This window comes from Echinops telfairi, unplaced genomic scaffold (genome assembly GCF_000313985.2).
Source record: "Echinops telfairi isolate 266 unplaced genomic scaffold, ASM31398v2 ScPeMD7_7424;HRSCAF=8462, whole genome shotgun sequence".
NCBI lineage: Eukaryota > Metazoa > Chordata > Mammalia > Afrosoricida > Tenrecidae > Echinops > Echinops telfairi.
The window spans coordinates 22,382,583-22,396,718 of NW_022111324.1; the positions used below are offsets into that span (position 1 = coordinate 22,382,583).

At 48.3% G+C, this 14,136-nt stretch overlaps 1 protein-coding gene across 2 annotated transcripts in view; it reads right to left on the reverse strand.

Moving 5' to 3' along the window:
• STX6 (syntaxin 6) overlaps window positions 1–14,136 on the reverse strand; it is a 58,334-nt gene that overhangs the window by 17,541 nt on the left and 26,657 nt on the right. For both annotated transcript variants that reach the window (XM_045297906.1, XM_004706694.2), the window contains exons 4-6: window positions 9,188–9,250; window positions 5,630–5,755; window positions 4,112–4,218 (exon numbers count right to left, since the gene is read on the reverse strand). In XM_045297906.1, the coding sequence (XP_045153841.1) occupies window positions 4,112–4,218; window positions 5,630–5,755; window positions 9,188–9,250 (296 nt within the window). The remainder of the gene's footprint in view (window positions 1–4,111; window positions 4,219–5,629; window positions 5,756–9,187; window positions 9,251–14,136) is intronic.

A 14,136-nucleotide genomic window follows, 5' to 3' on the forward strand; every position in this document is an offset into this window, starting at 1 on the left:
TACTTTCCTCTTGTCCCACTATCATGCTCAGCCTTCATTTGCGTTTCAGTAATTCTTCTTGGTTACATTGCCCTTGATCAAGCCCTACCAGGCCTCTTACACCCTCCTTGCCACTGATTTTGGATCATTTGTTTCCTTGTCCCTGGGTTTGTTAACACCACTTCCTTTCCTCTGCCTCACCCTCTTCCATGTCCCCCTGGGTCAGTCCCCTTGTTTTCTCCTCCGGATTGTTTATCCAGCCTATCTTATCTAGATAGACCTGCAGAGATAATAATATGAACAAAAACAAGACAGAGCAAAACAAAGCAACAAAACAACAAAAAATAACCAATGACAAAAAAGAGAAAAGCCTGTAAAAAGTTCAAGGTCTCTTTGTTGACCTTTAGGAGTGTTTTACGGTCAAGTCTGATAGGGTGTCACGTCCCTCCCCAAAGTCTATTTTGGTACTCCCTCGGGACTTCCTTGCTCTGTTTCCCTTGCTGCTCTGTTGCATGCCCTTAGTGTTTTGCCTCGGTGTGGTGGGGTGAGATGGGGCACAATTCCCACACTGTCTCCAGTGTTGTCCCCTGTAAGGCTATGGGTCAGTGAGGGATGTTGTGTCTCATAGTGAGGCCTGTCACTTTTAATTTTTGTTAATCATTTTATTGAGGGCGCATAAAGTTCTTATAACAATCCATACATCAATTGTATCAGGCATATTTGTATATGTGTTGTCATTCTTTTCTAGACATTTACTTTCTATTGAGCCCTTAGTACCAGTTCTTTTTTCCCCTCCCACCCCACACCCTCTAGATTGCTTGATAAATTATAAATTATTATTTTCACATCTTACACCAACCGCTGTCACCCTTCCCCCACGGTTTCTGTTGGTCGTCCCCCTGGAAGGGTGTGTATGGTTATGTGTCAATCACTGCAATCGGTTCCCCCTTCCTCCCCTCCTCTCACCACCTTCCCCCTGCCCATCTGGTATTGCTACTCCCATTCCTGTTCCTGGATTCTGTGTGTGTGAGCTCTTATCTCTCAGCTGTACCTGTGCACATGCTCCAGTTTAGCCTGCAGTGAAAGGCAGTGCTGACGGTAGGGAGTGAGGAAGCCTCAGAGAAACAGAGGAGTACTGCTATGTTTCATCGGTGCTTTACTGTGCCGACTGACTCATCCCTTCCCTGTGAGCCCTGTGAGGGCTCTGTGAGCTACTGTCGCCCTGTAAGCTACAGTAGCCCTGTGAGCTACTGTCGGCAGATAGGCTTTGGGTCCCTGTCTGAACTCCGACTTTTTAACTTTTGATCAACATAGGGTTACTAAGAAACTACTGCATTCCAGAAGTTCCAATAACAGGGCTTCCCTACTCTCCCAGCGCTCCATGCCAAAGAAGCCTAGAGATGTGCTCCCGAAAGACTGCGGCCAAGAGCCCTGTGGGCTGTTCCCTGTCACTGGGGTCACTGGGAGTCTGAACAGCAACTCTGACACCATCAACAGCAACTAGAAATGACGGGTCTTGGTTGAGTGACTTAATGAAAGGGAAGGAACCTTGGTGGTATCATGGTTATGTGTTGGGCTGTGATCCGCATGGTCGACAGTTCAAAACCAGCAGTAGCTCTGAGGAAGAAAGACTGGGCTTTCTACTCCTGTAAACAGTCATGGAAAGCCACAGGGGGTTGGCTAGGAGTCAGCACTGACTAGATGGCAGCGAGTTTGGTTTGGTTGTGTGGCTGCAAGATCTGGGGTAGCTATCTCCCCATAAGTACACAGAATAAGTAAACCCCATGCTAACAACTAACTAGCAAGCAAGTCTTTGGTCCCTGACCTGAAGACTGTTGTTGACACACGGTTAGCTCTTCTTAGAGCCTGGAAGAATCCTGGCCCTGCAGCTGGGAGACCTGTCCAGGCAGGGTCACTAATGGAAATCAAGAGCTACCTGTGTGCTGGGGATGAGCTGTCTCGCTGAAGAGAACTCAGGCAGGTCCTGCCCTGGGACCCCATGAGCCAAGATTCCCGTAGGAATACAACGCAAAAGTCACATGCAACATTTGTGGAAAAGATGACAATAACAGTGGATTTTTTTCCCACGTACGTTTTGAAGGTCCTTCATATGTCATGACATTGTCTAGTGGCCCCTGCGGTGATGTGGAATAAGCAGAGGACTGCTAACCACAAGAGAGGCAGTAATATCTCCTAAAAATTTAGTCTTGGAAACCCTATTCAGGATCACTGAGTTGGAATTGACTTAATGTTTGTGGGTTTAAGTACTAAAAATAAAAATATTAAAAGTGAAATTAGTTTAAAGAATCTACCTTATTTAGCTTAATGTATCCAAAATATTATTAGTTCAACACGTAATCAAAGCTTCTGGATACTCTTTCTTCACCCTGTGTTTGAAACCTGTGTGCTTTTTAGAGCACACCCCAATTCCCACAGGCTGCCCGCACTTCATGGGCTTCACAGGCCAGGGGATATTGTACTGGATGGCCCCGGTCCAAGTCTCAGGCCCATGGGTCTTAAACCCAGGTGACTTTCCACTTCCCCTACCCCCACCCAGTGGGGGGAGGGAACCTTCTCCAGGTTTACTGTCGCACGCTGGGCTGCGTCCAGGGTCCTGGTCTTGTACCTTTAGGCCTTACCTGCTGATACAGCTCTGTGAGAGGCCAAGAGGATTTGGCTCCCCCACTTCATTCCTTCTCATCTCCCTACCTCCCTTCCCTTCCTCGCGGCTATTGGTAATCATGTCACCATTTGCCCAGTGAGTTCCAATGCTCCCACTAACAGAGTAGATAATGCACTCGCTGACGGGGGACAGTGCACGGCCTCTCGGCTTTCCCCCTGCGGCCTGAGGAGTCAGTTTTCCCTGGTCTGTCGAGTCAGTAGCCATGCGTCTAACTTCGTCCCAGGCTTTAAACTCCTATGTCTGTTGTTTTATGTCATGCTCTAAGTCTCCAGACAAGCAACCCCCCTTACCACTATTCTAGTGGGCTTCACAGAGGGGGGAGGAGATAAAGCGGGTGTTTAGTCCTCCGCCTTTTAATAGAAGTCTCTCGGGCTCAATTATTTACCATCCATCAGGCGAGACTCCGTCTCACGCACCCTGGACATGCTGTCAGGAGAGCCCAGTCCCTGGAGAAGGACACGATGCTTGTAAAGTGGAGGGCAGCAAAGTAGAGGAAGGTCCGCGATGAGATGGCTGCATCAGTGGGCACAGGCCTAACAACAGGGAGGGCGACACACGTGTGGTTCTGTTGTGCACACGGAGTCCGACACAGTGACAGAGGCTGTCCTGCCCACAGAGGCGCTTAGGCAATGCGTTTCTCTCACCCCGCAAAGGGAGTGTTCAGTGAGAAGCCCATCTGGACCGGGATCAAACACTTAGACCTCGTTTCAGTGGCAGCTCCTTGCCTCTAGTCTTGCTCTCCTCTGGCCGAGTCGCGTCTACATTACAGAGTTAGGTCTGCCCAAACTCTCACTCTGAACATACTGGAGTCCCCTGGCCCTCAAAATAAAAAGCTGAAACTCCCTGAGAGGCTTACAGAACCCTCCACCCCAGTGCCAGGTACACTCACGCTTTCTGTCCCATGTGCTCTGCACCTGCCCATGTGCTCCACCTCCTCCCACCTCACTGCCCCACAGCCCACACTTTCGCCTGACTTCCGCCCGCTCATCCTCCCCTTTCCTCTCTCTCAGGGATCTTAGGCTAAGCTGGGCTCTCAAGGCATCACGTCAATGACTAGTATGCATTTACACAATGTCCATTTTACCCAGCAAAGCCTCTCTGCGTGGCACAGGCAGGGCCGATTCTGTCTGTTCCTAGACCTCCAGGGCCTCCTCTCCTTAAGGGTACCCCACAGGCAGAATTAACAGAATCCACCAGCCATCCCGTGGGGGAGGGATGTGGCAGTCTGCTCCTGGGAGGATTTCAGCCGTGCAAAGTCCCTGGGGTGGTTCTACTTTGTTCTACTGGGCTGCTAGCTGAGTCAGTATCGATGAGATGGCAGTCGGTTTGGTTTGGATTTCTGGTTGGTGAGTACGACAGCTTTTGGTTTTACTAACAATGTCACTGGTGTCTTTTCCCCCCAGGACTCAGAGACGGCATTTGTTCCCCTCGATGTCCCTGCATACTCACACCGCCTGCTCTTCCAGCTCCCCTCCAATGCGCTGGGACATGTTCTTCAGCACCCCGATGCTGCCAGAGACCAGCTCCAACTGCTCATCCTGCTGCTCCACAATCAACTGTGCCAGAGAAGCGGGAGAGAGCATTGAAAACCCATCTTACCTGGTTCCGAGCCCAGCACTCTAGCAGCTGCCAGCTTCTTTGCCAACTCGGGACAATTCACATTCAGAAGCACGGCCTAGAAATCAAAGGACCAGACCGTCGCCTCCGAGAACACGCTGCTCAAAAGGGGCGTTGTCAAGCTACCGCTACCTCCCGCGGGTGCAATGTGTGAACACTCAGCAGCTTGAAACCACCCACAGAGCGAGACTCCGCTGGCCAAAGCCCAATTAAAGGCAGACAATGGCGCAAGGCCCATGTGCAGATGACCCACTGAGACCCGGGTCTTTGGAAGAACGAGGTCTCAATCCACACACCAGTCTCTGGATGTGGGAAAACCTCCCCGGCCGAATGCTCTCTTCCCTTCTCCAGGACAAACTCGAGAAGGCCCTGGGGCAGGAAGGGACTCCTCACCGTACTTTTAAAAGTCTGACTGGCTGGTCACTAACAACTGAAGCAGACAACTGGCCTCTCACCTACACACGTAGGGCAAAGTCCTTCATTGTGTTTCATGGGCGTTCCTTTTGTTACAACTGGAAGGCTTCCGACAACCCTGTGCCAGGCCAGTCTGTCGGGGCCATTTTTCCACCAGCAGGCGCTCACTTCCGGTGTGTCTGGCGGCACGCTGGTACTTTTCAGGGTATTCCAAACTTTTCCATGACGCTGCCGTGTGCTCGGCATACTGCACTGTGGTGCAGACACCACTCTTACGTGCACTGGGAAAACACAAAGCTGTGTGCAACTCGCTTTATTGTGAGGCCCGCTTAATGGCGGTGGCCTGGACGCGGCCCTGCAGTGCTGCTCCTGAGGCCTGCCTGACATAGCGAACGACGGCTAAGACCCGAGCGTCTCAAGCAGGAGGGGCTGACACTGACCTCCCCACACGTCAAAGGCAGCACAGATCTCACCAACCTCACTTTCCTCTCCCCTCAACACCCCAGGCAACCGTTTTTCAATACAATGGTGCCACCAAACACTTTTCAGTGGCGAAACAAGGACTCAATTTGGGGTTGGGGTGTGTGTGTACCTTTGTGGAAGAAAACAAAAACAATCCCCAAACAAAATATAGAAGCGGGTCCAGGCTGGGAAAGAGGGCTTTCTTTTTAAGCCAGTGGCCCTGAGTACCATATTTGGAGGTCTGAACTGCTTTTCCTAAGAGGCCTAATCAAACTTGGTTCTCTGGAAATAGTGATTGGCACTCTAAAGGTCTGAAAAGCCTTTCTGTGTGTACTCTCTCCACTACCGGGCACAGTCTTCCCAAGCAAGAGCCCTGGGCCAGCGCCCTGGTCATTAGCAACAAAACACCAGGGTTGGCAGGGCGCGAGGGGTGGGTCCGTGTGGGCTCCCGTCCGAGGCGGGCTCTGAGGGTACCTGCTGCTGGGCCTGCTGCTCCTCGATGAAGTGGGAGTTGGCTAACTGCAGCTCCTGGTCCAGGCGTCTGTACTTACTGCCGGTCCCTGTGCGCCAGCTCTGGCCACCGCTTTCTCCTAGCAGGGTCTGTGTGAGCAGGGTCGCCGGGGTCAGGAGAAAGAAGCAGTTACTGTCCATGAACAAGTGAAGCACCACCAAGCAGTATGAAGAGTTCTTTCTCCCTCATCCATCCTCTCCCTGGGACAAGTCTTTATGTGGCAGGGTGGATTGGTGCAAGTGTGGCAGAGTTTAGAGAATGCCAGGGAGGGCCATCGCCACCAAGTTCTCCCAACAAGCCAAGCAAATGGGCTTTGTCCCATTAAAATGCAAATAAATGTCTACTTTAAAAACAACACACACACCCAATTGTAGATTATTCTGTCATTTGAAAGCACGCGGTCTCTTAGAAGATCAGCTCTTCCTAGTTCCTTTGGAAGTTCACTGGAGACTGGCAGGTTCTGGGCAAACTGGCTCCAAGACCGAGTCTTTTCACAGTAAGTCAAGGAGTCTGTTCTTTTGGAGGAGGGGGCCTAGGGTGGAGAGACCCTAGGAGCCATACCCATTTGCACGCAGAAAGTGCAAGAACTGCCCATGACTGCAGAACTGAACCGATGAATAAAGTCCATCACCCCAGGTTGAGCCCAAAGCCTCCACCCAGGAAACTGGGGATTGCTTATCTAGGCAAGTGCAACGCTGGGTGCCCTGACCACGTGCAACTACCCAAACGAGTGCTGGCCCTGCAATGGGCCCCTTTAGAGACACCTTTCTGACATGAGAGGCCAGCCAGAGATGCTCAGAGCTCAGTTCAGATAACAATCCCCACTAGCCTTTCTGGGTGGTCAAGCACGTGCAGTGCAAACACACACCATCCCTGGGTCACAAAGATCCACAACCTGGGCGCTAACAATGGAGGTTTTTTCCTTGGAAGAGTGGCCACATTGCCTTACCTGCTGTTTCCCCCTGCAATTCACACTCTCTTTTAAAAAATAACTTTTCTTAGTCGTTGAAAACATGCGCAGCAAAACACACACAAATTCAACCATTTCTGCACGTGCAATTCAGTGACATCGATCCCAAGTGACATCAAGTTTTGCGGCCATTCCCGCCCACCTTCTCAGAATTATTCCTCAACCATTAACCTAAACTCACACCCTCTAAGAGTCCTATTGTACCTTCAGCTTGAACCTGTATGCAAAGTTCCTTGAAAGAGAACAAATGGTTCAGGAGGGCATTCTTGACTAATTTGGCTGAACTCTCTAAAGTTTGGTTTCAGAAGATTTGAGGGGATATTTGGAGCTGAAGGGATAACGAGGATCTCAGGGCTGCAGTTGGGCGGGGTGGGGGGGATGGGGGGGCCTTCTAGACTCTATGGCTCCAAGTCTCCGACCTGAATTTTATCTTGGGGACCGTCCAAAATCCTCTCTGACCACTAACTACTCCCCACAATGCACCTCCCCTCCAAGTCCTCGATACCTACGCTGATCTCTTCAACTGACTCTGGGAGGTCAATCCCGTCACTTGGCCAAAGGTCAGGGCTACCATCCAGGACGCCTGGGATACAAAGGCAGTTATCTGAAGGAGGGCCAGGAACCAGGAAGCTTCCAGTGGGGGAGGGGGCTGGAATCCAGTCGAGGGGCTGGACAGGGAGCATCTCTGCCCATAGCTGGTTTAGGGCTTTTTAGATATAAACAATTCCGCTCTTTTGGATCCAACTCTATGTAGAACACTGTGGCCCAGTGATATGTTTTGAAAATCCGAACAGGATTGAACTGTGTCCTTGAAAAATATGTGCTCTACCTCCTAAACTCTACGCTTGTGATTATAATCCCTGTTGGGAAACGTGCGGGCTAGTTAGCACAGGGTAAATTATGAGTCAATCTCTTCTGAGAAATAAGAGATTAAATAAGGAACAAAGATGGGGGAAGAGAGATGCCAGTGAAGACTGCCACGGAACAGAAGCTCAAGGGGACAAGGGCCTCCTTCCTCCAGAGCCTGTCCCTACAGCTGCACTCTGAATTCCAACTTCTCCTTCCACCTGCTGCCGCAGCACTAGGGCCCTAAGACAGTGCCTCTCATGGCTGTGCTCAGAGAGCTGGGGCTCCTTCAGGGTCTGGTGTGGGCGCCACAGTGAAACCCATTTCTTCTGGGTTCTCCACAGCCTACATGTCTGTTGGTGGGTGTACACTACAGTGTTAAGAGTCATCTCTGCTGCACTGTGAGTTAGCTGCGACTTCAACATGACCCCAACAGCATGTTTAAATGGGAAAGCGGACTGAGAGAAGACCCTGAGCATCTGTGTGGGTGCTAGAGGCCCCCTCCCCCCACACACACACACACAGGACAGTGGCCAGTGCCAAACAGGGAAAGGCAGTGGGGCCGACACTGCCTGCATGAGTATTTGGAAAACCTCTGACCTCTCTAGTCCTGGAAAATCTGACTCTACGACACTTCCCTCATGGCCTGAAATGAAATTCTAAGCCGTCCTTCTCAAAGGACAATATATAAATACCCATTTTATCTACTTTAGATCAACTGTACAATCTAAAGAATAAAACATCCAAATGAAAGAACCATAGCGGAAGATCTGTGCTACCTGCATCATTGTCACTGCGACTTCAGGTCCCCTCAACTGCCCCTAAGCTAAAGTGGAAACAAAAGGAACTCCCCAAGGAGCAGGCTCTGGCTGTTGGAGAGTACCCTCCAGAGCCAGAGCCCGATGGCTCGTCCTACCGAGCTGTTCAAGAAGAGGAGCAAGGGAGGCAGGTGGGAAGGGAGAAGGACAATGGCCCAAGGAGACGGGGGACTTCAGGCAGCTTGTGAAAAATGTAAATTTTAGGTCATGTAAGGTAAATAAAGTCATTTAACCCCAGATTGCTGTGATGGTTTCTGTTCCTGAGTAAAATGGGCAGCCGCAGAATTTACAACATTCAATTCTGTCACAAAAGCATCTACCAGTAAAGCACCAAGGCACAACCCCTGTGCCACGGCCATGCTCAAGGCACTCGGGAGCGCAGGGTCAGTAGCCGACCACAGCCCTCAGCAGAGGGCCTGGCTCTCAGGCTGTGCCCGGTAGGCACAGGGCAAACCCCTGGCAAAGGGCTGGATGGAGGCTGTGGTGGGAGCCCAGTGTGCAGAGGACAGATGGGGCATTGGAGAGGGGACTCACTCACTGCCATCGAGTTGACGGCCACTCATGGAGACCCTTAAAGGTCAGGGCAGCACTTCCCCCAAGGGTTTCTGGAACTGAAACTCTTTACGGGAGTAGAAAGCCTCATCTTTCTCCCAAGGAGTGGCTGGTGGCTTCAAAGTGCTGACCTCGAGGTTAGCAGCCCAACGTGTAACCACTATGCCACCAGGTGAACAGGACTCTCACAAAGTTCAATCCCTGCCTCTCTGCAGGAGCAGCAAACACAGGCCTTCTGCTTAATAGTACAATACGTGGAGGGGCAGCACTTTAATGCCCAATCTCTAACCACATGTTCCCTTGAATTGATACTGGGTAAGCTGGTATTTTCTTACCTGTCTGTTTTTCCTTTCAGCTAATGCCTGCACGGATGAAGTGGACATCTGATCCTTCATGTCCTAAAGAGACAAGCAGAAGACCGGCAAGCAAAGCAAAGCAAAACAAAATCCTTAGATAACATAAATCATGGTGAGTATATATTGCCAAATACATTTCATTATCTTTTTTTTAAAAAGTCATTTTATTGGGAGCTCTTACAGCTCTTATAACAATCCAAACATCCACTGTGTCAAGCACATTTGCACATATGTAGCCATCATCCTTCTCAAAGCATAACCTTTTTTAAAAAAACTTAAATAAAAATTTAGCCTCCAAAGTAAAATAAAGATAAAGACTTCTCTTTAAAAAGAGGTAAGCTGGAAACTAAACTAAACTGAAACAGCAGGGCAGAGGAAGGGACCTAGCGCACGCCAGAAACAGTGCTAAACCCTGCCTTCTCATCCCTGACTGTTCAGAAGGGGCCGTGCAGTTGACGTGGCTCCAGAAAGGCTAAGATACTGTCTCCAGGTCCCAGAGCCAGTAGACGGCCACCCTCGGTTATGCTCAAGCGTTAGCGTCTTCACACCGTGCCGCTGGAGTAGGCAGCAGGTCCACTAGAGACGGTTTCTGAATAGTGGTACGACATGTCACTTAACTTCTTCCTGTGTCAGTCATGTGAAGCAGCGATTACTTCAACATGAGCCCTGGTGGCCCGGTGGGCTAAGTGTTGGCCTGCTAACCCAAAGTAGCCAACGGCTCCAAGGCAGAGAGAGGCGTCCATCTGCTTCGGAAATCCTACGGAACCGAGTTCTACACTGTCCTGGGGTCATCACCAGTCAGGGTCACCTCAACACCCAAGGGGAACAGGCGATTTCTAGCACCAGAAAGAATTTACAGAGTAGCATCAAAAATAATTTTACATGGAAAGAAAAATTAATGGACCTATTACTTCATCTTAAGCTCTTAAGCAAAATGCTCTATTAAACACAAGCCATTTTTTCCTCTCTGTTGGCTTATCCTATTTAACCACACCCCAAGATACTTAAAAAAACCTGAGTACCCTAGTACCTGATGACTGCAGTAACATCTTCCTTAAATCTGTGAAAAAAGCTGTAGAAATATTTTGCAACTGTTAATTGACAGGTAGGTTATTTGACAGAGACCCCTGATGAGGTATTGACTTTTATGAATCCCTCCCAAGACTTCTTCTGGCCAGCGAGTGTTGGCTCACACGGAACCCTTAGAATTCCTACTGTGGTGAGGAGTCTGCACCGGAACCACCATGGTCCAACTTTAAACGCGCCACTCATTCATGCACCAAATACTTCTGGTTGCAAATACTTAATGCCCTCAGCGGCTACTGAAAGGTTGGAGGTTCCACAAAGATCTAATCCTGAAATATCAGCCACTGAAAATCAGCTCCACTGAGCCAACCTCTAAACAGCCATGCGTCTGAGCTGACTTACTCTAAACCAGGAAGAGAAGGGGCATGGCAACGGACACCAGGGACTGATCAATAATCAAGCAAAAAGGACTTCATTAAAGTTACAAATGCCTGCTTTGTGAAAAGAGAAGGCACACAGGGAGAGAAAGTATTTGAAAAATACCTGTTTGATAAAGGATCTGTAGCTCAGATATACAAAAAACTCGTAAGCCTCAACAATAAGAAAACAACCCAATAACAAAATAGGCAAACAATCTTAAGAAATTCGCCAAAAAAGGCATACAGATGGCAACAAACACGTGAAAGCTGCTCAACATGTTATCTAAAAAAACCAAAGCCACGATCATTCCCATCGAGTCAATTCCGACTCACGGGGACCCGATCTAGGGTTTCCAAGACTTTAAATCTTTAGGAGAGCAGAAAACCATCTTCTCCCCGCTGATGGCTGGTGGACTCAAACTGCTGTGCCTGGGGCTAGCAGTCCAATGCTTAGCCCACCAGGCCACCAGGGCTCCACAGTGTGCTATTAGGAATTACGAATCAAAGCAGCAATTAAATACCACTGCACACCTATTAGAATGGCTAACACAGACAGCATCAAATGTTGTGCAGGATGTTGGGCAACAGGAACGCTCATTCATGGTTGGTGGGAATGCAAAATGGTAGAACCAGGATAGAATCAGTATGGCAGTTTCTAACAAAGCTAAACATGGGCTTACCACCCGATCCAGCAACTGGAGCACTAGGCATTTACCCACATACGATGGAAACATGTCCACAGAACAACCTGCACATCAAGGTCGACAGCAGCTTTATCCATAACCCGACAAACACGAGAAGCAACAGCTGGGTGGATAAACTGTGGCACACCCATACAGAAGAGGAGCATTCAGAGACAAAAAGAAACGAGCTATCAAAGCCACAAAAGACAGGGAGGAACCTTCCATGTACACTGCCGAGTGAAAGAAGCTAGTTCAAAAAGTTACATACACCATGATTCCGATTATATGACTGTCTAGAAAAGCTAAACTATAAAGTCAGTAACTGAAAAAAAGCAGTGGCATTTTTAGAGCAGAAAACCATTCTGCATGACAGCAATATGATAGACACACAACATGAAGCCATCATCTAAACCCAGAGAACTGTACAACGACAAAGGAAGCTATGGACTTCAATCAAGCAATATATTGATATTGCCTATTCAATGATAACAAATGAACTTGAGGAATGCAAGGCAATAACAAGTAAAATGCACAATAGTTCTGAAAACTTTAAACTGCTCTAAACTTAAGGAAAAAAAAGAAGAAGCAAGCTCCAGTCAGGCCCTCCTAACAAGTCAGAACTTTCATGGTGGGCCTACAGCTCTGCATTTTTAATAAGCCCCCCAGCTAATTCTTGAGTGCATTGAAATTTGAGAAGCTCTGGTCTATACAAACATGTTCTTATAACCTCAGAGTGAGATGTATACCACATCCCTCCAGACTGCAACATCCCTTTCCTAATAAACCATTAGAGTTTCATTTAACATGACATTCTGATATCCAGTCTACCAAAAGGAATAGCATAGTACTTAATACATATTTAAAAAGACACTGCAGAGCAGAGCCCTGGTGGCGCAGACCCATCAGCCAATCTGTGGCAGGAAGATGAAGCTATCTGGTCCTGTAAGCAGCAGTCTTGGAAACCCTAGAACAGTGTGACCCGGTCCTACAGTGTCACTATCAGTTGGAATCGACCTGTGGGCGCTGGGTTTTTGGCTACACAAAGACCCTCAATGTTCACTGGTGGGATAGTACTCTTGAAAATGCACTCAATGTATTTTATAACCTTTTTTCTTTCACCACAAACACATTATTTGCATACTAAAATGACAACACACTACTCTGGAGAAGAAAAAATGACACTTAAGGCATCAACAAGCAGTGTATGTGGAATGTGTTTCTAAATAACTAAGACAGTGTGTGTGTGTGCTGTGTGTAGGTCAATGACTGCAAGAGAACACAGTGGAGCTCTTAGGTGCTGCTTCCATGGATGTGTTTAGGTTGTAAATTCACGGAGGTGAACACTTGGGATATATGTACTCTTCTGTATTATTATGCTTTAACAAAAATGTTGTTTATGTCAATGCACAACTAGGAGGAGCCCTGGTGATGTACTTGGCTATGAGTTGGGCTAACTACAAGGTCAGCAGTTCAAATCCAACAGGCTCTCGTGGGGGGGAAATGAGTCTCTACCTCTATAAAGAGTTAAGAGTCTCAGAAACTCACAGGGGCAATGCCACCTTGTCTTATAGGGTCACTATGAGTTTGAATTGACTCAGTGACAGTGAATTTGGTTTCATTTTGTAAGGCATAACTATTAGTCTCTCCCTGTCTGGAACTAAGAGGAATGAAGAAAACTGAAGCTGTATGGAAATAATTAGTCCAGTAGACTAATGGAACCTGAGACCAGAAGAACTACGTGGTGCCTTAATACCACTACTGATCTCCCTGACAAGGATCCAAGGTCCTGGATCCCATTGCCATCAAGTTGATTCAGACTCACAGCAATCTTGTATAGGGTTTCCGGGCTGTCAATCATTACAGGTGCAGACAGCCTCAACAGGGCAGCTGGTGGGTTTGAACCTCCAACCCTGCAGTTAGCAGTCTAACACTTTAGCCAACAGCAACCCCAGGGCTCACTTGAGAAGGTCCTGGATAGAGTGGGAGAAAAGCTTAGAACAACAACAAAAGAGCAAGCTCCTTGGTTGGACAGACACTGGTGGAACCTCCAAGACTACGGTCCTTACTTGCCCTAAAAGCCTGGATACAAACTCACCTCGCTGGCTCAGCTTTCAGACAAACACCAGACAGACCCATACGGTGAACAGGAACAAGAGGGAGGTGTGCACACTTCAGAATAATCAACCAGAAGAGATCAAAAGGATAGCATTTGCCCAGGGACAAATTTCTAAAGGCTGCAGGGGACTAGAAAGAAGGGCAAATAGGACTAGGGAGGTAGTAGGAGAAGTACTGGTACCTTGTGAGGATAGCAATCAATGGCATGGAACCAAATGCATGCTTCTTCCAGAAGCAGACTGCCACAGCTTTCTCTGAAGAAGTTGGTGGGTTCAAACCTCCGACCTTTTGTTTAGCAGCTGAGTGCTTAACCACTGTGCCTGCAGGGCTCCTTTCTAAGTGTCCAACCCACAGCAAACTCAGTGAACGGTAATTACTCAGATTATGATCATATAAAAGTATGCAGCCATTTAAAGAAATAATCGAGATGTGCTGATTTGGCCTCTGGCCAAAAGCAGCAACTGAGTGCTTGAAATGGGGTCAGTGTAACTGAGAAATTCAATTTTTATTTTATTGAAGTTTAAATCCAGTTATTAGAAAACGCTTTACTCAGAAGCAACAAAGCCCACATGGAAGAAGCACACCAGCCTATCCAACCACGAGGTGTCGAAGGGATCAGGTGTAAGGCATCATCGGAACAAAAAATCTTACCATAGTGAATGATGGGGGGAGTGCGGAGTGGAGA